At 39.3% G+C, this 17,484-nt stretch overlaps 1 protein-coding gene across 5 annotated transcripts in view; it reads right to left on the bottom strand.

Annotated features, from left to right (window-relative positions):
• Nucleotides 1-17,484, bottom strand: part of LOC124157212 (guanine nucleotide-binding protein G(I)/G(S)/G(T) subunit beta-1) — a 99,327-nt gene that overhangs the window by 25,240 nt on the left and 56,603 nt on the right. For all 5 annotated transcript variants that reach the window (XM_046531758.1, XM_046531761.1, XM_046531762.1 and 2 more), the window contains exon 2: nucleotides 9,834-9,922. In XM_046531758.1, coding sequence (XP_046387714.1) covers nucleotides 9,834-9,890 — 57 coding nt within the window. In that variant the 5' untranslated portion in view covers nucleotides 9,891-9,922. The remainder of the gene's footprint in view (nucleotides 1-9,833; nucleotides 9,923-17,484) is intronic.

Raw genomic sequence — 17,484 nt, 5'->3', positions numbered from 1 at the left:
TGCACAATGGAAAATTCGCGAGGGGTTGATTTCAAGAATAACAAAACCTGGCGCGAACAAGAGTGAATAGTAGAGGCAGATACGCACCAGACGTCATCGATTTGGAGAGCAATACAGAAATATTTCTCCCGTAATGAATCAGCACTTGGGAGTCGAGTCTGAGGAGACAGGAGAAGTGAAAGAAGGTAGGAGGGCCTAGGCACACATTCAAAGTCCGACGGGCTCTATAATGACACCGTAGCTTGATGTCCCACATTAACATCCATAAATATTCAGCTTTCTCTTTGAATGACTCCGTACATAAGCATGTAGTGAAAGCAACGGCCATGGTATGTTCATTTTTGTGGCAGTATGTGGCAGAGGGCAATGACGTTACTGAAATAAAAATAAAATGCCAGCAGTGCATTCCCGGAGACCTCGTCACATCATATGAAACGCCATTTGTATTAAGTGAAAAAATATATCTAACCTCTATTATTTGGATGGATTTCATTTGAAAAAAAATGAGCTACATTAGACAACAAAAGCAGAGGAGAATTCTATGATTGACACACTTGACATAATGGGAATGAAATGTAGGAAGAATGAAAAGCAAGAAAAGGTAAAAATACTGTGGTAGTAATACAGCGGAATAACACTTCCGTGTGAATGAGGAAACACAAAAATCGATAGATATTTCTAATAGCTGGCCAAATCTATGTAACTACTTTTTCTGAATTACATTCCGTCAAATAACAAGAATAGTATACTTAAATAAATGTAAACTTTTTTAAGGCTAGCAGCTCCCTTAAAAAAATGGCAAGTAATTTAGTCAATTTAACCCCCGAGAGAAAAAAAATATTTAGTGAATAACAATTGGTTTTAAAGTAAATGGATATTAATAAGATGCCCTCAACTACGGGAAGACATCAAGCTTACATTTTTTCACGAATAAGCCCATAACATTGTGGTTACAAGATTCTACCAGATCCTATTGCAAAACTTTCATGTAACCTGATATTTTTCTTTCATCAGCATGACGTTCAGAGAGAATTAAAAGTTTTAAGCGCCCATGGGAGTTGAACGATCCAGTCAATGCTACTTTATCTCATCAAATTATTTGACATATTTATGAAACCGAGACATATCCAATTCCTGAAGTTCTTTTTCGTCAGCCATTGGTAACTTCATCAGCCCAATTCTTCTCTGACAATTCGACGACTTAGCCTGACGGGTTAGCGACTCCTCGATATTGCCCTTGACTTAACAGATTTAAAATTCTTGCAATAGGGGAAACCTCTGCGGCCGGGCACGGACGTTCCTTCGAGGTCTTCCATAGATGAACACGCAAAATCAATCGCGGCGGCCATCGAGATCTACTACGTTCCCAAGATGGACCTTTTCTCAATCGACTCCGTCGTGTTCAACCTACAGGGATAAAAGAAATTGTGAAGCTCTAAGATAATTTTTCCCCAAACAGTTCGGCAGTTTACCCTGACGGGTTACTGATTCCCCCGCATTGCCTTCAACCAAACGAACGTAACATTCCAACATGAGAGTATACCTTCGCGGCGGGGGTAGGACGATGTTCTGAGGTCCTCCAGATGTGGAAGCTCAAAATCAATCGCGGTGGCTATCGGGATACGCAAATTCACCGCGATGGTCATTTTTTCCCTCGACTCCCTGAGTCCACACCCCTCAGGGTTCAGGGTAACAAAGATGTAGAGGGGCATTAAGAGAGGTGTCCTCAGCCAGCCCGCGGTGCCAGGGGTCAACGGTCTGGACCGGCGAGGAGCGCAGAGGCGGAGCAGCAAGGGAGAGAGAGAGCGAGGTATTCCCGACCGCGCCCACGGCCGCCGCATGCAACAGATGAGCGGGCGCAGGCGCGCACGCATTGTCCCCGCGCTCATTCCGACCGCGCCGCCCCGCTTTCTCCAACGCAGAGCGGGCGGGGGCAACAATTATGACAGTCATTCCACCCGCTGCACCCGGTCGACGGGCTTCTTCTTTCAACTTTTTTTTAAGATAACCGATGACTGGGGGCACTGAAATCGTCAAATATTCCACGATGAGGGATTTTTATTTCAAACCAAATCGTAAAAATATCGCACCTAAAGGAGACATTTAGTATTTGTGGGACGAAATCAAGCCCAAAACGCACGATTTGCCATTTCATCTAAACATGCATAATACAGAAAAAAAATGTATACGAGAAGAATGAAAATTCTGACTAAGTCCCTGGGAATCAATTCCTAGTTCGGGGAAAAATTGTACGAGGATTATTGTCCCTTCATTGACATACTCGTGTCCTTGACGCAATTGAAACAGCACACTTTAACAGCGAAGGACAGATGCTGCGAATCGAAGACGAATGCTGTAGATACGTGGACGCCACAATTTTGAAACTTCGGGATCTGAAACTTTCGGATTTCACAGTAAATGGCATTTTCCTCCATTAGAGTACAGTGGACTGGTAGGGTAGTCCAAGTATTTGCCTAGCTCTTATGAATTCAACTGCAAAGTCTACAAGAGTGTCACAAATGCCACATTTGTCGGCAAAAGAGAAAGGAAATAGAATAATCGATAAAATACAGCGCAATAGAAAACGGAGAAATGGGAATTTACGCACGGTTAAAACACGGATGGGGCCTTACGGATAAGTGAAGAGAGTTGGAGGGTGCCACTCAGCCACTTGTTTCATAAGATGGGTGATATTGGAGGGCGTGGAGTTTCGTTCGAGAGGGCGAGGCCAAAAACAAAAATTACTTGGAAAACAAGGGAGGAGAAATGGAAAAAAATTCAAACAGGCTGACCCAGAGATTAATATTATGGCAGGTTATGAAGAATTGTGGGGAAACGGACCAGGGGTAGGAAATTTACAGCCAAGGAATAGAAAATAACGAGGTCGGTTCTTCAAAATCATAAAGTAAGGCTTGAAGACTACTAAACAGTAAATTGCATTTGACTTTTAAATTCAACAACATTTGGACTGATCATCTCTCCTCTCTCACTACCAATAAATCGATATAGGTTGGTATCATCAATTTATACCAAAATAAAAAATGTTAATCGAGCACGGATGCCGCTGAGCAGATTGATTTAACTATTGACTTGACTATCTAGTCCATTAAGGCAGTAGATACTACTTAACTGATGGACCGCAGTTCTACAGAAGTTCATTTTCAACTCGACCTAAACCGTTTAGTATTTTTTAACACCAAGATCCACTCACATGAAAATTTAATGAAAACGGCAGAACTTTTTGTTGAGAGGACTTTCATTTCATACTAGAATGCTTTCAAAAAGCTCACTTTCGGGTGGAATTATGCTAGCAAGTAAACCAAGACACACACAATTGGTAAATACTGCAGTGGAATTAAAAGAAAATAACGATTAAGGCCCATGATTGGAGAATTAATAATTTCACCTCTAACGCCTCATAAGGGACTTTAAAAACACAACATCCAGACATTGGGGGTCCAAAGGGAATAAAATTTCGCTATTAAAACGTCTAGAGGTTTAAATAAATTCCAAGCTAACCTTCAGATTTTCATTTCTCTCCGCAGGTATCTACAACGCGTTTCAATGAATGAAATTTTGAGGACAAATACACCGTTCCCACAGTTCAAACCCGAATACATACTTATATAAGGAATTCTCCATATTACTCAATTTCTAGCCATCTTTTTTCGAAGCCTAAAAATTAATATTGGTAAAAGGATTCCAATGGTACATTATAAAAATTATACTCGTGATAAGTAGTAGACGACGAAAACCGATAAACCTCATTTTTCAAATAAAAAATAACAGCTGAAATTGCACGAAAAATTGTTTAAAATACAACACTCAAATGTGCTTCCGGGAGAAGATGAAAAATCTATAACTTATAAGCCTCAGCGAGGAGAAGACGTTGAGATTATGACTTTGGAATGAACCTTCACGAAAAGTTACACAAATTCCATGATTAGGCTTCATTATTAGCCAAGGTCTTCGAACAATGAATATTCCAATCGAGTAATGAAAATTTGTGCCCAAGTTCTTCATAAAAATGAATTATCTTAAATAAATTCAAAAACTAATATTAAGATAGGCGAAGGGCAGGGCAAAAAGACGAATTTTACGTTGACATGAGTGTGTGGTGATTGTAGTACCTCAAGCCTCTGCAAACTGTCTACACATCTAAAACGAATGACACTGAAAAGGTAATGTAATGGCCGAAAATTCCCTATTTGGCAGATCTATGAAGAGAGGTCTCTTCGATCAGGTATGAAGGTAGACAGAACACATTTGGGAGATTGCCTGATATTTTACGATTACTTCTGAGACTTAAATGATACTTGGGCACGCAGGAGAACAGGAAATAAGTCGCTAATACATATCATTAAAAAGTGAACCCACCAAAAATCGAATGCGATCGCAAAACTCAAGGTAGGTCATGGGCAAACACAGATAATTCCAAATTTCCAAAGAGTCTAATCAGCAAAATAATAACTCTAGTATTCTCGGTAGACCGTGAGCAAGACAGGAGAAAACTACCTGAACAACTGATAACCAAGGCAGTCGGAGATGCAAACATATAAGGGCCAACATGTTTACCGGCATATGAATACAGATGTGGATACCGGAACCTCCATCAAGAGCTCAGACACTACCGCAGCTGTTCACATTACGACAACCAACCTAATCCACCATAACGTAACTACTGCAAAAAAAAGCTATTCGATCTCCAGAGTCGTCTCTATATATAAATTTAAAAAGATAACCGGAGAAGGGTATGGTGAAATTAATTCAACCATGTAGAAAAAAAACGTGATCAAGGATTCGGTCGGAGTTAGAATGACTTTGGCAACAACCCAAATCTAGCGAAACGATAATATTTACCTTTACCACGCGCTCTCTGCATCACCACTTGCTGTTTCACCAAAAATCAACTAAAATAAACCAAAGGGAGTTCAAAACACGGACATATATGAGAAGAAAAAAAAGAGAAATAAAATTTAATAAATATTTCTTTCCTTCTAAAAAAGTTCTTTTCAATATCAATTTTAATCTTCCTTCAATCAGGTAATTGAATGGTTTCACTGCGGTTCTACATAAAAGTATCTCAAGGCCACCTATACGTTTCAAGGTAGCTAGAGGAGAGCAAACAAATATTGCCTCCATAACAACATGACGAAGACGTTTTCACTTCACCGTACGAATCAATAATAATTAAACCTGGCACATTTCCACTTATATCATCCTCGCTCGGTGAAATGCAGACGCCACTGATAAAGCATTGAACTAGCCATAGTTTCCACATTGCTATCCGAAGGCTGCCATAAACGCTTCTTGATAATGGTACACCTCTCTCAAATAATGACTGGAACATCTTTATCTTCCGTTATAATGCGTATTAACGCCTGAGGGGAAGATTCAAACTCAAGAACCAAAAGTGAAACTGAGTTCAACAATACAGGGGACCAGAAAACTGGCAACAGCGAATCAGAAGCGTTAAGAAGCCTATCAAATGCCACCCATGGTTAGCCACCTCCTGAAGATTTCATTCAGCGGAGTATTGACATTATTCAATGACAGCAAAAGAAGCACCGAAGAATCAAGAATGAAACCACGCTCTTGAGAAGATTCTTGGGCACACGCAAATATCCTCCACGGCTATGAGGGTCGAAAAACTCGAGTTAGTGGGCAACCGAAACCTCAAACCCACCTTCCCCCGCCCTCACTCGCACGTATTCAATTGCAGCGGGGAAAAGAATCGCGACGACCAAGGTCGACTCGCGCATGTCTCTGGGGCTTACGCTGTTCTTCTTTCACGTGACCTGAACTAATTCCCTTGAATCTTGAGGCCCAGTCCACGCAGGAATAAGAGAGAGAGAGAGAGATGCACTCAACGTCTTCGGCTCGACCCAAGGCCATTTTTGGTAAGAAAGTAGAACAACTGAGAGGGTGGTGACAACACCGGAGAGTTCCTCCAGTTTCCTTGTCTTGCCCATGCGTCTACGAACTACCAGGCTCATCAAGAAAGGAAAAGTAATAATTCACCAGATTAGTTTTGGAATATACATATTTAAATGATGCCTGTAGTCAATGGATTTTCGAATATTTTCCATTAATACTAATACCATTCCAAGACACACATCATCGGAAACAACTAAACAATTAAGCTCACGTTCATTCATGCGTTCTATAGAAGAGGTACTTTTGTTAGCCATCAGCAAAATATATTAACTACTTCCTCGTAATAGAAATATAATTAGGTACACACCAACCGTGCTTCACTAACACTATTTTAAATCCATATGCTATATGAATGCGCGGACGATCGGGCGCTGATTAGGTAGCAACTCGGCACAAGACATACAGGAGCTGGAGGACTCGTTAACAAAACTACGCATCAAATAAAGTATTGATGCTAAAGAAACGAGTCCCAGTGCTTACAGAGTTTAGAAAGAGAGGTTCGCGGTAAGGGGATAAGAACGTGGACAGGTAGAAATATTCGACCTTTTTGAACAATATTTGACAACAAATGAGGCAAACGGAAAAAAACAAACACATTAGATAAGAGGATAAAGCTGGCAGAGGAAAAGTTAATCATTGACATTAAGATTCTACTGAGGTCATCGAATACGAGAGTTAAGGAGTAGTTTGGTAGGTGAAATGTAGGGCCTTAAGAAGAGAAAGAAAATAAGGTTTACGGCCATGAAAAAGAGTACGACGTGAATTGTATTGGGAAATACATTAAAAAAAGAGTTGGGTTAAGAAATGTATTTTATCTATGTGCCAGCTTCCACGTAAGGCAACTTTACACGGCAATTACGCACACAACGATAATGAAAGTTAACACATATTGCTACCATAGCACAAGCCTTAAAACATTTGAAATTCGTCCTAAAAATCATTTTTAACGGTGGAATGCCGCGTCCAAACGAAGACGACAAAGAAAGAATCTCCAGATTTTCATCTATATGAGTCACGGGAACGTGAGAAAGATACGGCGAAGGCGCACCAAATATCGCACCCCTTACATACACAACCAGATTGCGTGAGAGCTTTTCATTTTTCAGACAACAATTTCAAACGAAAATTATTTTTACTTTTGGCGCAACCATAAATGACACACTGGTGCCCAATGACGGAATTTCATGCAGACGACGCAGCGATACCAGCCCCGAGAAAATCTTAAAATTTGCAGTATAGCATGGGCGTAGCTGACGAAGCCAATGAATGCCATGATGAACGGTGGATAGCAATTACACAGGCCCAGACAAATTCAGACATGCAAAATACCGTCGCTAAAAATCATGTGTAAAAATGAAAGAGCAGCTAGTGGAATGGAACGAGAAAATTACGTATGTTTGGAAAATGAATAACTAAAGGCTCATTTCAAGACTCACACCCCGAAACATGATTAACATGGCAATTGGAAAGACACCAATGCTTCCACCAATAAAAATAACTCGACGAAGCCTGAATAAATGGAGGGGCTTAACTATAAACTACTTATACCAGGCACATGAGTTTATACGAGTGAAAAGCCTGCAGGAAATTGAAGTAACCGAAAAGAGCTGATAGAGAAACATTTATCGACTAAGGTAGATACTGACAGACAAACCATGACGTTTGGAGACTAACAAAACTAAAAGTAAGTTCAGTAACCGAAAACATACAATATCGAGATGAGATAGAAAAAATAAAGGTGAGTTCAATGGACGAAGTAGAATACTTATCATATAAATGCAATACTGATATAAAAATCATAATTTTGCAGAGAGGCTATTGAAAGTAAAAGGTGACGAAAAGTCACAAAGAATGAAATGATTGAGACAAAGGAGAAGGATAATAGTAAATCCCTTAGCTATCTGTTCTGAACCAATCACTCGACAAATGAACGTCAAAGATATGTACGTAGCCTGTCCCAAATTCATTACATTCCTCCCAATTGACGAGGAGGAAAATTCTTAAAAGGAAGTTAGCTGAGAGGTTAGCTTACAAGAAAAAAGTATCTTTAGCACTATGGCCAAGAAAGATCACCATGGGACGAATTTCGCTAACAGAACTTACAAAATACTTAGCAGTAATAAAGAGTAGATCTGGATTAGAGGAAACGCATCTTGGTACATCGTGTAAACTAAGATAAAGTAAAGAATGACAGAAGCGTTGTAGAATTAAAAAATGAAACACAACCCGACAGAACAATGCACATCAACAAGGGTAAAATATTTAAACGCAAGAAGTCGATTTCACTTAATTTCCAGTCTACGATAACAACTAAAACTCCACATAAGAAACGTCTAAGTAACTATTATAATTACGCGAAACCATCACATTAGTTAACTCGTTAAGGGTGAAGAAGTAGATTTACTATCCTAGCTTGATACCAAAATCGGAATATACGATGGCAATGAACACCAACAAGGTGAACCAATTCAAGTATTTAACTCTCTTACTTATAATAATTTGTCTCCTACCTAACTAAATAGAGGGAAGTTTAGTCCGACAGTTCGGGACTGAACGGACAAACACAGAAAACATAATGCTATCCTTCCAACTATCCTTAGGATACAATGCAGGGGACTACACGCGGCGAACTGAATTACAGAAAAACAAAACAAAGAAAATGAAAATGTACTGTAAAATATACCCATAAAATCTCTGATAAGAACATGAATTCAAAATAAGAACGAAGAGCTGTTTTCTCCAGAGTAAACGAGATTTCTGCGGAGTGGAGCACAGGTCGGGGACCTATGAACTACTTAATCGCAATAATCTCCGCGAGTCAGATACGGTCTGGGGACTATTGAGAAAAGTCAATGGGTTTTGATTCTCATAAAAAGTAATGAGTCGTGAGACGAAGTTGGCGTTCACGGGCCGCTGTTTCTAAGAGGATTAAATGACGTATTGCTAATTAATCCACCCTTGGAACCAGATACCAAAGTAAAGTGTAATTAGATTGTCCTCAGCCCCTAGAGATACTAATTGGTATTAGAAAATACATTAAATAACCTGTAAATCAATCTTGCTCTTGATTGATGGATGGAGTCCAAAACCTGGGCCTATATCAGAAAGTAATTACCGAATCCGCGCTGGATTATGACGAAAAAATTCATGCAGTATAAATAACACTAAAACATTTTATTTCCGATACAGCGTGCTAAATTTATCTTGATAATAACTGCTGGGACATCGAAAATTTGGTCGGAAGTATATATAACTTGGATTATACAACCTGTAAGAGAATTTTTTCGTCATCTCAGAGGTAAAATTCAACAAATTTATTAACTTCAACATTTTTTCTCCGTCAAGACACCAATATCGGAAAGGAATACTTCCCGTGTTAAAACTTAAGTGACGTAAGATCGTTCTGGCAACCTTTACGCCACTAAGATACATTTACTCCTGACAGCAAAATAAGGATTCTTACAGGAGACTTTTGACTAAATTTATAGAAAGAATATCTTATATTAACGAGAGCTCCGATCAATAGTTCCAAGCATGAGCTTTGCTCCTACCTAAGGTATCCAAAATAAAACGTTAATACTAGCAATTACTTCAGCTAATTACCCTACAACAGAACTCAAATGCGACGTTACATACTGCTTATAAACATATAGGACATGAACTCACCCGTGCATGCACATCATCCTCAAAATAACAACACTCCACGAGTGATTTCCAGAATAAATAAGAGGCTGCAGACAAGTAAACAAAGAGAATCACATTCCATCATATTAGTAGCATGCTCCGCCAAGAAGAACCTCAGTGGAAAATGGGTTATAAGAAACATGCAAACAAAAAGACATTCCAACACCAGACGAAGACACTCCATGCAAATGTGATTTAAATAGTATACTCACTCTGATGGCATTCTTTAACGTTTCCGCTTCTTGTCTTAGGCTATCTAATTCATTCATACTTGCTCAGCACACACGTGGTTATGGAGTAGCTGCAATGAGAAATACTACATGAGTAACCGGGTTTCCGATGAGACACCACTTAACAACTAATTATATCTCCATATAATATCAATCATTAATACTTAATAGCTATCAGGTTAATGGTAGGGAAAAGTAAAACAATACTAAGAGATACTTCCAAAAATAAAAAAGGATTCTCCGAGTATTCAAGTGTTTTCACTAACATTATACACCACCACACAATCATAACACAGGTGGCTCCTGATAACAGATCGAAAATATGTCATTGAAATAATTATTAGCGTCTCTAAATGATAATATCATCACCACAGTAAACGTAGTAGTGCCAAAAATCTCATTTGCGGTAATTAACAACACGAATAAAAACTTTGTCTCAATCACCCACTAGAAAAATTTATGTCGAACATTATTTTAACGTGAAACGATCAGAAAAAAGAGAGAGATGTACTGCGCTGTCCGGCTGGATGGATGCAGATAGACAGCAGCGAAAATAGCCAACGTAGCACATCTGACGTTTCCGCCTAAACATCCAGATTGATTGGTTTGCAGAGCTTAATGCCGCAGAAGCGCACCCAAGGCCACTGCGGTCAATGAACAGGCGAAAACACTCCCGGGGAAAAATCAATTTCATTTTTTTTTTGCTGGAAAGTCAAGCTCAAGCTAAAGAAATAACTTTTAGATATACTAAAAAAATGACATTAAGACGAGTAGAAAACCTCTGGAGTGTGCTATCAGATAGTATCCATCAATAAATCAAAATATGAGCTATAATTATGAGTGTTATACATTAAAACCGATCAGAGTGGCATAATTGCAACGAGAAAGGGAAACGAGGAAGCGAAAAACTGGTTATGAAAATGGTACGTCAACACGTAGCTATATTTCATTAGAAAAAAAAACGAAAAGCAAGTCCAACCCTGGTACACTTGAACCATTTACATAATCTCACCCAGCGGAAAGAAATTATCTCGAGAAATTAGAAAAAGAATCCCTTCAGCAGCTAATGTTATCTGGCAAACTTTAATTCTGTTCTTCAATTGCAGTAAACATTTTCATTTTTATTCGCAAGATTATCAAATGAAGGTGACAGCACTCAAATCCATAGAGTCGAGCCCTAAGTATATACAAGAGCGCTTTACGTATTTAATGAATAAAGGTTTACGTAACAAAAATACAAAACAAGTAGAAATACGGTAAAAATGGTCAAGATAGTAAAAACTCTACAGCACTAGGATAACTTAGATGGTAGACTAAGAAATAATTTAGATTCCACGAGGATTAAATAAAAAAACTTTGTTGCTGACGCCAAGCGTTACGCGGAGTCAAAGACTGATAAAAAATGAGACCGAACCGACACATGTGTTTATCCAATTCTATGAAGACAGATACGAAAACCACCACCGAACAATAAAACTGCTATCGATTACATCGGATCCGACGATTTTCTGGTTCGCCTTGAACATGATCGAATAAAAATAAGTCGAAGGGTGTGAATATTGGATGTCAAAAATAGGGCGCGTTATACGAGCATTGGTTTAAACTAATTGTAAGAAATAAGTTTTTTCGCTCAAGTATCGAATAAGGAAGTGCGAACAAAATATCGAAGTATAATTGGCGGAGATAAAATAGCACATGTACTCGAAAATAAGGGTGATATGGATGGATGGAAGGGGGATATGAAACAGGAAAAATGAGTAAATCAAAGAAGTGTTGTTTCCAGAATTTTTATTTGCTTAGAAAAAAATCGAATCTTTGAAGAAAACACTCGTATTGAACTCACAAAATTATATGAAACTTGCTTTCAAGTCTATATGAGGGGTAAACTATCCTTCTCATTTCTCCCACGCTTAATCTTACGACGGCATTACATGTTTAGATCTCAAAATAAAAAAAAATCAATTTAGCTAGACGAATCAACAGACCAGATAACAAAACAGTCAACAGATAACTCACATATATTGAGCAATCTGCTCAGGCAGCCCAAGTGTGAACAAATACAGTCAAATTATTTTTATAGGACCCAAGAGCCAAATACAACCTGTACAACGGTCAAGGAATACTGACCCAAGAGAGGAAAGCTATCATATGAATATCATTGACAATTCATGAGGTAAGGGTTATTAAATGAAAATTTTCAGAAATCAAAAACTTCTAGAATGGACCTTTTTTCCCATGAAGAATATCAGCAATTACTTCCTAAAGTGAACCACTCACTCGGATGCCAATTCAAATCCTTGTGGATTACTACCCTACTGTGGACCATACTGTACAGAAGGTGATTGACAACGGATGATAACATTGAGTAGCTAAAAATTCAAGTTCATGAGTATCGTTTCTTTTCTTTTAAGATATGGAAAAACTGAACTGACATTGCACTACGACCTTTTTGGCGTAATTTCAATTAAGCTAATTTGGTCAAATACATGCCTAAAAAGGATTCCCACAAGTACTTTGGCTTCATTGAAACGAAACCAGTAACAGCCATATCGAACACAATATCATGAAACACTCTTCATCCTGGTTAATTAATGGTCCTGACACGATTTTTAAAATATTTTGTATTAAAGGGTAGTAATATGTTAAAATGATCAAAAAGTTAATCGGCTGAATGATAGAAAGTGAAAAATTGCAAACAAGCCCAAAAAAAAAACCGAATAGAAGTACATGATAAAAGATTAATAGTTTTGGTAATTTATTCTTCCCCTCGTTCAACTGTACCTTCCTCTAATTAACTCACGGTGCTTAGAACGGAAAAAGGATTCCCGGCATCGAACGACGGATAACGAAACTCAGGTGAATAATGGAAACACCAATAATTAAAGAAAAATGAAGGAATGTAAGTCGCAAACAAATCTAACCACCGTGGACGCCTATGCTTACAAATTTACCTGTACTTTTACCGTAACTTAGGAGAAATCTTATCGCTGCAATAACCTATCAGTGAGATAAGTTACAGAATCTTTAGATTTTTTGCAACTTACATTGAGATATGGAAAACATTAAAAGACTTCATTATCAATATAAGCATTAAAAATGACGGATTGTACGACGTTGAATTATTTTCTAGTTATTTCGCGATACATGATATCCTCACAAGTTCGAGGGGAGAATAAGAGAGAGAATTCCAGACAGTAAGGGCCATCATCACTGAGATAGGTAACTTGCAGATTTCTTAAGTAACAATATACGAAAATATGACAAATTTTCAAAAGGAGTAAACTCTCCAACAACTCCCTTCCCCAATGGAGTAAATTTTTGAATGCAAAGCATACGAATGCGAGTAAATGTAGCATATACAATAATTCAAGTAATGAAGGATAAAATACGAGTAAATTTTCTAATAAATGGTTGAATTGCAGAGCGAGAGTGAGAAATAAATTTCCCAATGGAGTACATTTTCCATGTGAAAATAGCTTGAATGACACCAAGCGATGGATGAAATCGGATCCAAGTGACACGGAAAGTCAAGATACCGGGAGGGAAAAGTTACAAGGCAAACGTATCGGCCACATACGAGAATTATTTCGTTCTCTGATGCATACAAGTCTCCACTTTCTACTTTCCAGCCTAACTTGGGAGGTGCAGCCCATCATTCCACCCGCCAGCATAGCGGTAGGCTCCATTGAGAGTCTTGATTCCAAAAGGAGAAGCCAGGAGACCTTGAATTTTGCTAACCAATGTGAGAAAGTTCACTTTTTCGCGGCATGCCAGTTGACGGTATTAACTACTGTGCATGGAAAGAGACTTGATAACCCAGTTGCTTGAGTGAAATCTAAGCGACCCACTTGTCTCACTTTCATTTAGACTGAAATAGCTTACCAGTAACATTAACCGTCGTCACTTGGCCTTCGTTAATTCCAACGTACACCGGATCACTTGACCGTAAGAGAGTCGGCAAAGATAATGAACGAACAATACAGCTTATCTCTAAGGAATAAGCTAATGACGTTAATATAAATACAAATAAAACGTAATGAAACAAGGGATAGTTGGGATGGTAATAATGGCAACGATTAAATCATTTAACACATCGTTACAGGAAAACAAATCTTTAAAAAAATATATGAAACAACAAGCAGTATTTTCTAAGCATGACCACGAAGTAATGTTTACTTGAAGATGAAAAATTACACCCTCCTATACAGAGCTTTTGGAACTCAATCGCGGGCATAAGCGTATAGAACTCGAAATCGATACAAAATTTTTAAATATAATTGTTGCCAAATAAAATTTCCAATAAAACCGATAATTGATGATGAACGAGAGAAACTGCCTTGTTCCTGAATGTGAGAGACTAGTTCCATCTACCTCTGAAAATCCGATCTGAAATGTGCGATATCAAAAGTTAACATTAAGTAAATACAGCTAGAATGAAATATTACCGAAAAAAAACGAACGACATGCGAAACGCTCAAAATCGAAGGGTTGATACTGTAACCAATTCCAACTGCATCTCCCACGAGTAACTCCCGTAAGCATGAAGCGAAACTGACAAAGTGCATAATAAAGTGAAATAAATAATACAAATGACTATTTTATGGAAATAAGTGCGTTAAGCGTTGTATCGGGCACTACGGGACGAATCAGTATAATCTAAAATGCCCGCCAAATATGGTAATCGTCGATCGATATAATACTTACCCAGAAATAATTATATATATACAAATCACAACCAAAATCAACACGTTAAGTATAAATATGAAGGGAAAATATACGATATATTTAATTAATCCGAGCTAGAGCTCAACTTCCCTTCGCAATAAAATAAAATTCAAGACAAATTAGATGTTATGAATCATTGTAGAAGAGAAATTCTCCGAGATTCTTCTTGCCACTTTCCTTGAGCTGCGCGATGTCCCGAGAGCAGAGAATATTTTAATCGAAAATGAAATCAGAGTAAAAACCCGATATTACTTTTACGCATCAAATGGATACAAAAATTCATGAGTGGAAGGCAAAGAAAACAGAAATATATGTCACTGCATATTCAGAGCCATTCCTCGATCGATCCTAATTTTCTCGGACATTTCGAGGATTTTTCCGAAAATCTCTCCCATTTCCTTGACATTTCATTGTTTTGCTTCCCTCGTAACCCCCTTGACAAGTAAATGAAATCAGAGGTGCGGGACGTATGCTCATGTCGCCCATATATTTCAGTCCCACTTGGGCTAAAATTATATTGAGATGGTTTCATTTGCATGCATTAATATTAAGCGAGTCAATCGGCATGAATTTACTATAGATAAGCATCACATTCCGATTAATGGTCGGAAAATATCCTATCAATTACTATACTCCGCGCCGAATTCAAAATGGTAACTTCATTTTTTAAATTGTAGAGATCCTTTGCAAATGGACAGGGGGATAAAACGTTCGCGTTTAGTAAAAGAGAGATTGCGGCATGAGAAAGAGAGAGAGAGGGACGAGGGAAGGGGTTTAGGAGAGGAAAGGGGGGGGGGGGAGAATTTGGGGATCCCGGCGCATCGTCGATACGGAGTCCCTCCCCCGCCGTCAGGGGTGAGGGTTGGAGAGGGGCGGCGCCGGTAAGCAGGGATGCGACCACACGAGTCCGCGATCACGTAGGCCGGCCATGGAGGCACATCGAAATGCAGCAAGAAAAAGGAGGCAAATGAGAAGCTGCACACTAAAACACGAGCTAAACGTGCCCTCTCCCAAGTGCGACGGGGCCAAGATGCGGAGGTGCCGGGCATCACGGCCGCGAATAAACCCTCCCGCCGAGTGGAAAGGGCACGTCACATTCGTGCACCGGCACTCTCCATCCAAAAGAAAACACGCTACCCCCGCACGCCGACGAGGATCCACAAAAACCGATTAATGAGGCAGACCAAAGTTTCCAGAAACGATAGCGCACGCCCACTTGGAGGATGGCAGGACGAAGGAAGGGAGAATCGAGTATGAGAAAATCGGGGGATCCGGGTTCGAATCTTGGTAAATGCTAATGATTTTTTCTCTGAGCTCAACTTGTGCATTGCGGGAGACTCCTGTAACAGTTATAACCGTGGCTAGTCCCGGTATGCTTTAAACCTGGAGATAGAGGAAAAATGATAAAATATATAAGGGTTTCCAAATATTTTACTGAAAGGCAATTACAGCCCACTATGTTTCACAACAAAAATAATTTTACCAATAATTTGTTCATGCTCATGTTCAAGGAAGTGGGGAATTCGCTTTAGCATTAACATAACCAAAGACGGGCAACGAAGAAATTCCACTCCAGATAACTCATTAACTCATCCCACAGAAAATTCCTTTAATAAAACCAAGGAAATATATTTGAAGCAAAGCTAGTATTGCAACCCTTTAAAGAAGTAAAATGATAACTCTGAAAAGACGAGATAAATACTCCCACATTAACCGTTTTCGCTGCAAAGGCGCCCGCGTGTTATATTTGACACTTAAAACTTTAAACAGCTGCCAATTGGAAGAGAGTGATGAGGCGACAGGATCTTACAAAACCACAACGTTCGTCAACCCAAGACTTAAAGGAAATGGACGGAGAAAAGCGCTCTCGACCACCACTAGTTGAGTGCACGGAACAGCGAACGAAAGTAAAACGGCAGCCAAGAGGATAAAGGCGAATATGGAGTCAAGATACGTCGTGAGTTGGCTGGCTAAGAGGTAGCGTGATATTCTTCGCCAGGGTCGAACTGCGTGATTCACACAGCACATTGAACACGCCTTGGATATTATTTACGTAAAACGCAAGGAAATCTATAAGCTCAATATGGCGCAGAGAGAACATATAGGTTAAAAAATTTAACACAATCACTTCTAAATAACTTTTATTCATTGATTTTTACTCATTCATTATTAATAAAAAAAACGAAAATTTTAACCAAACCATTGCAATTCATTGATATAGCCAATACTTTGTGGAGCTCTACTTTGAAGAGTTATGATAGGTAAATTTGCATTCCACTGCGGTTTACATGAGGTAGATATACGTTAAAGTAGCAGTATCTAATGGAATTCACCACTAATTATGCTAGTGTAGATAAAACAATCATGATTTAGTTCCATATGACAACGACAGGTTATGCAAAGATTTTAAACTTTAACCAAAAACTGTTGCAGTAAAAATTTATCTTGTTAGCGGGGAAACCAAAATTTACTAGCGTTCATGAATACTAAAGGTGGCGGATATGCGCATATACCTATATTCTCGCTATAGCATGACAAAGAGTGAAGGGTATCTCTGACTCAGAGGAGGAAGAAAGATAAGACGAAGCGCAACCGGCGGCGATGGAAGGTCCCGTGACGATATTCTGCCGCGGTCACTAATAACTGGACAACAGGCGGGCGAAAAAAAGCGGTCGCGAAGCGTCACGGAAATTCACGAGTCACGTCCCCGGCACGTGAAACGCCAGCGACGGATATGACGGGACCACAACAACGCGTGCCCCCCAACACGACGGGCGGGGGGAAGACGAATTGGCGGTGGCTAAGTGATTCCCGCGGGAGGCGACCCCGTCCACCTGTTTTCGAACGTCGCCGCCCGTCCGTCACACACGGCCAAGGAAGACGACACTTTCTCTCTCCCGACGCCCTG

The sequence above is a fragment of the Ischnura elegans genome, chromosome 4 (genome assembly GCF_921293095.1).
Source record: "Ischnura elegans chromosome 4, ioIscEleg1.1, whole genome shotgun sequence".
NCBI classification, from domain to species: domain Eukaryota; kingdom Metazoa; phylum Arthropoda; class Insecta; order Odonata; family Coenagrionidae; genus Ischnura; species Ischnura elegans.
The sequence above is the reverse complement of the archived record's forward strand: the minus strand, read 5'-3'. Positions and strand labels throughout refer to the sequence as shown.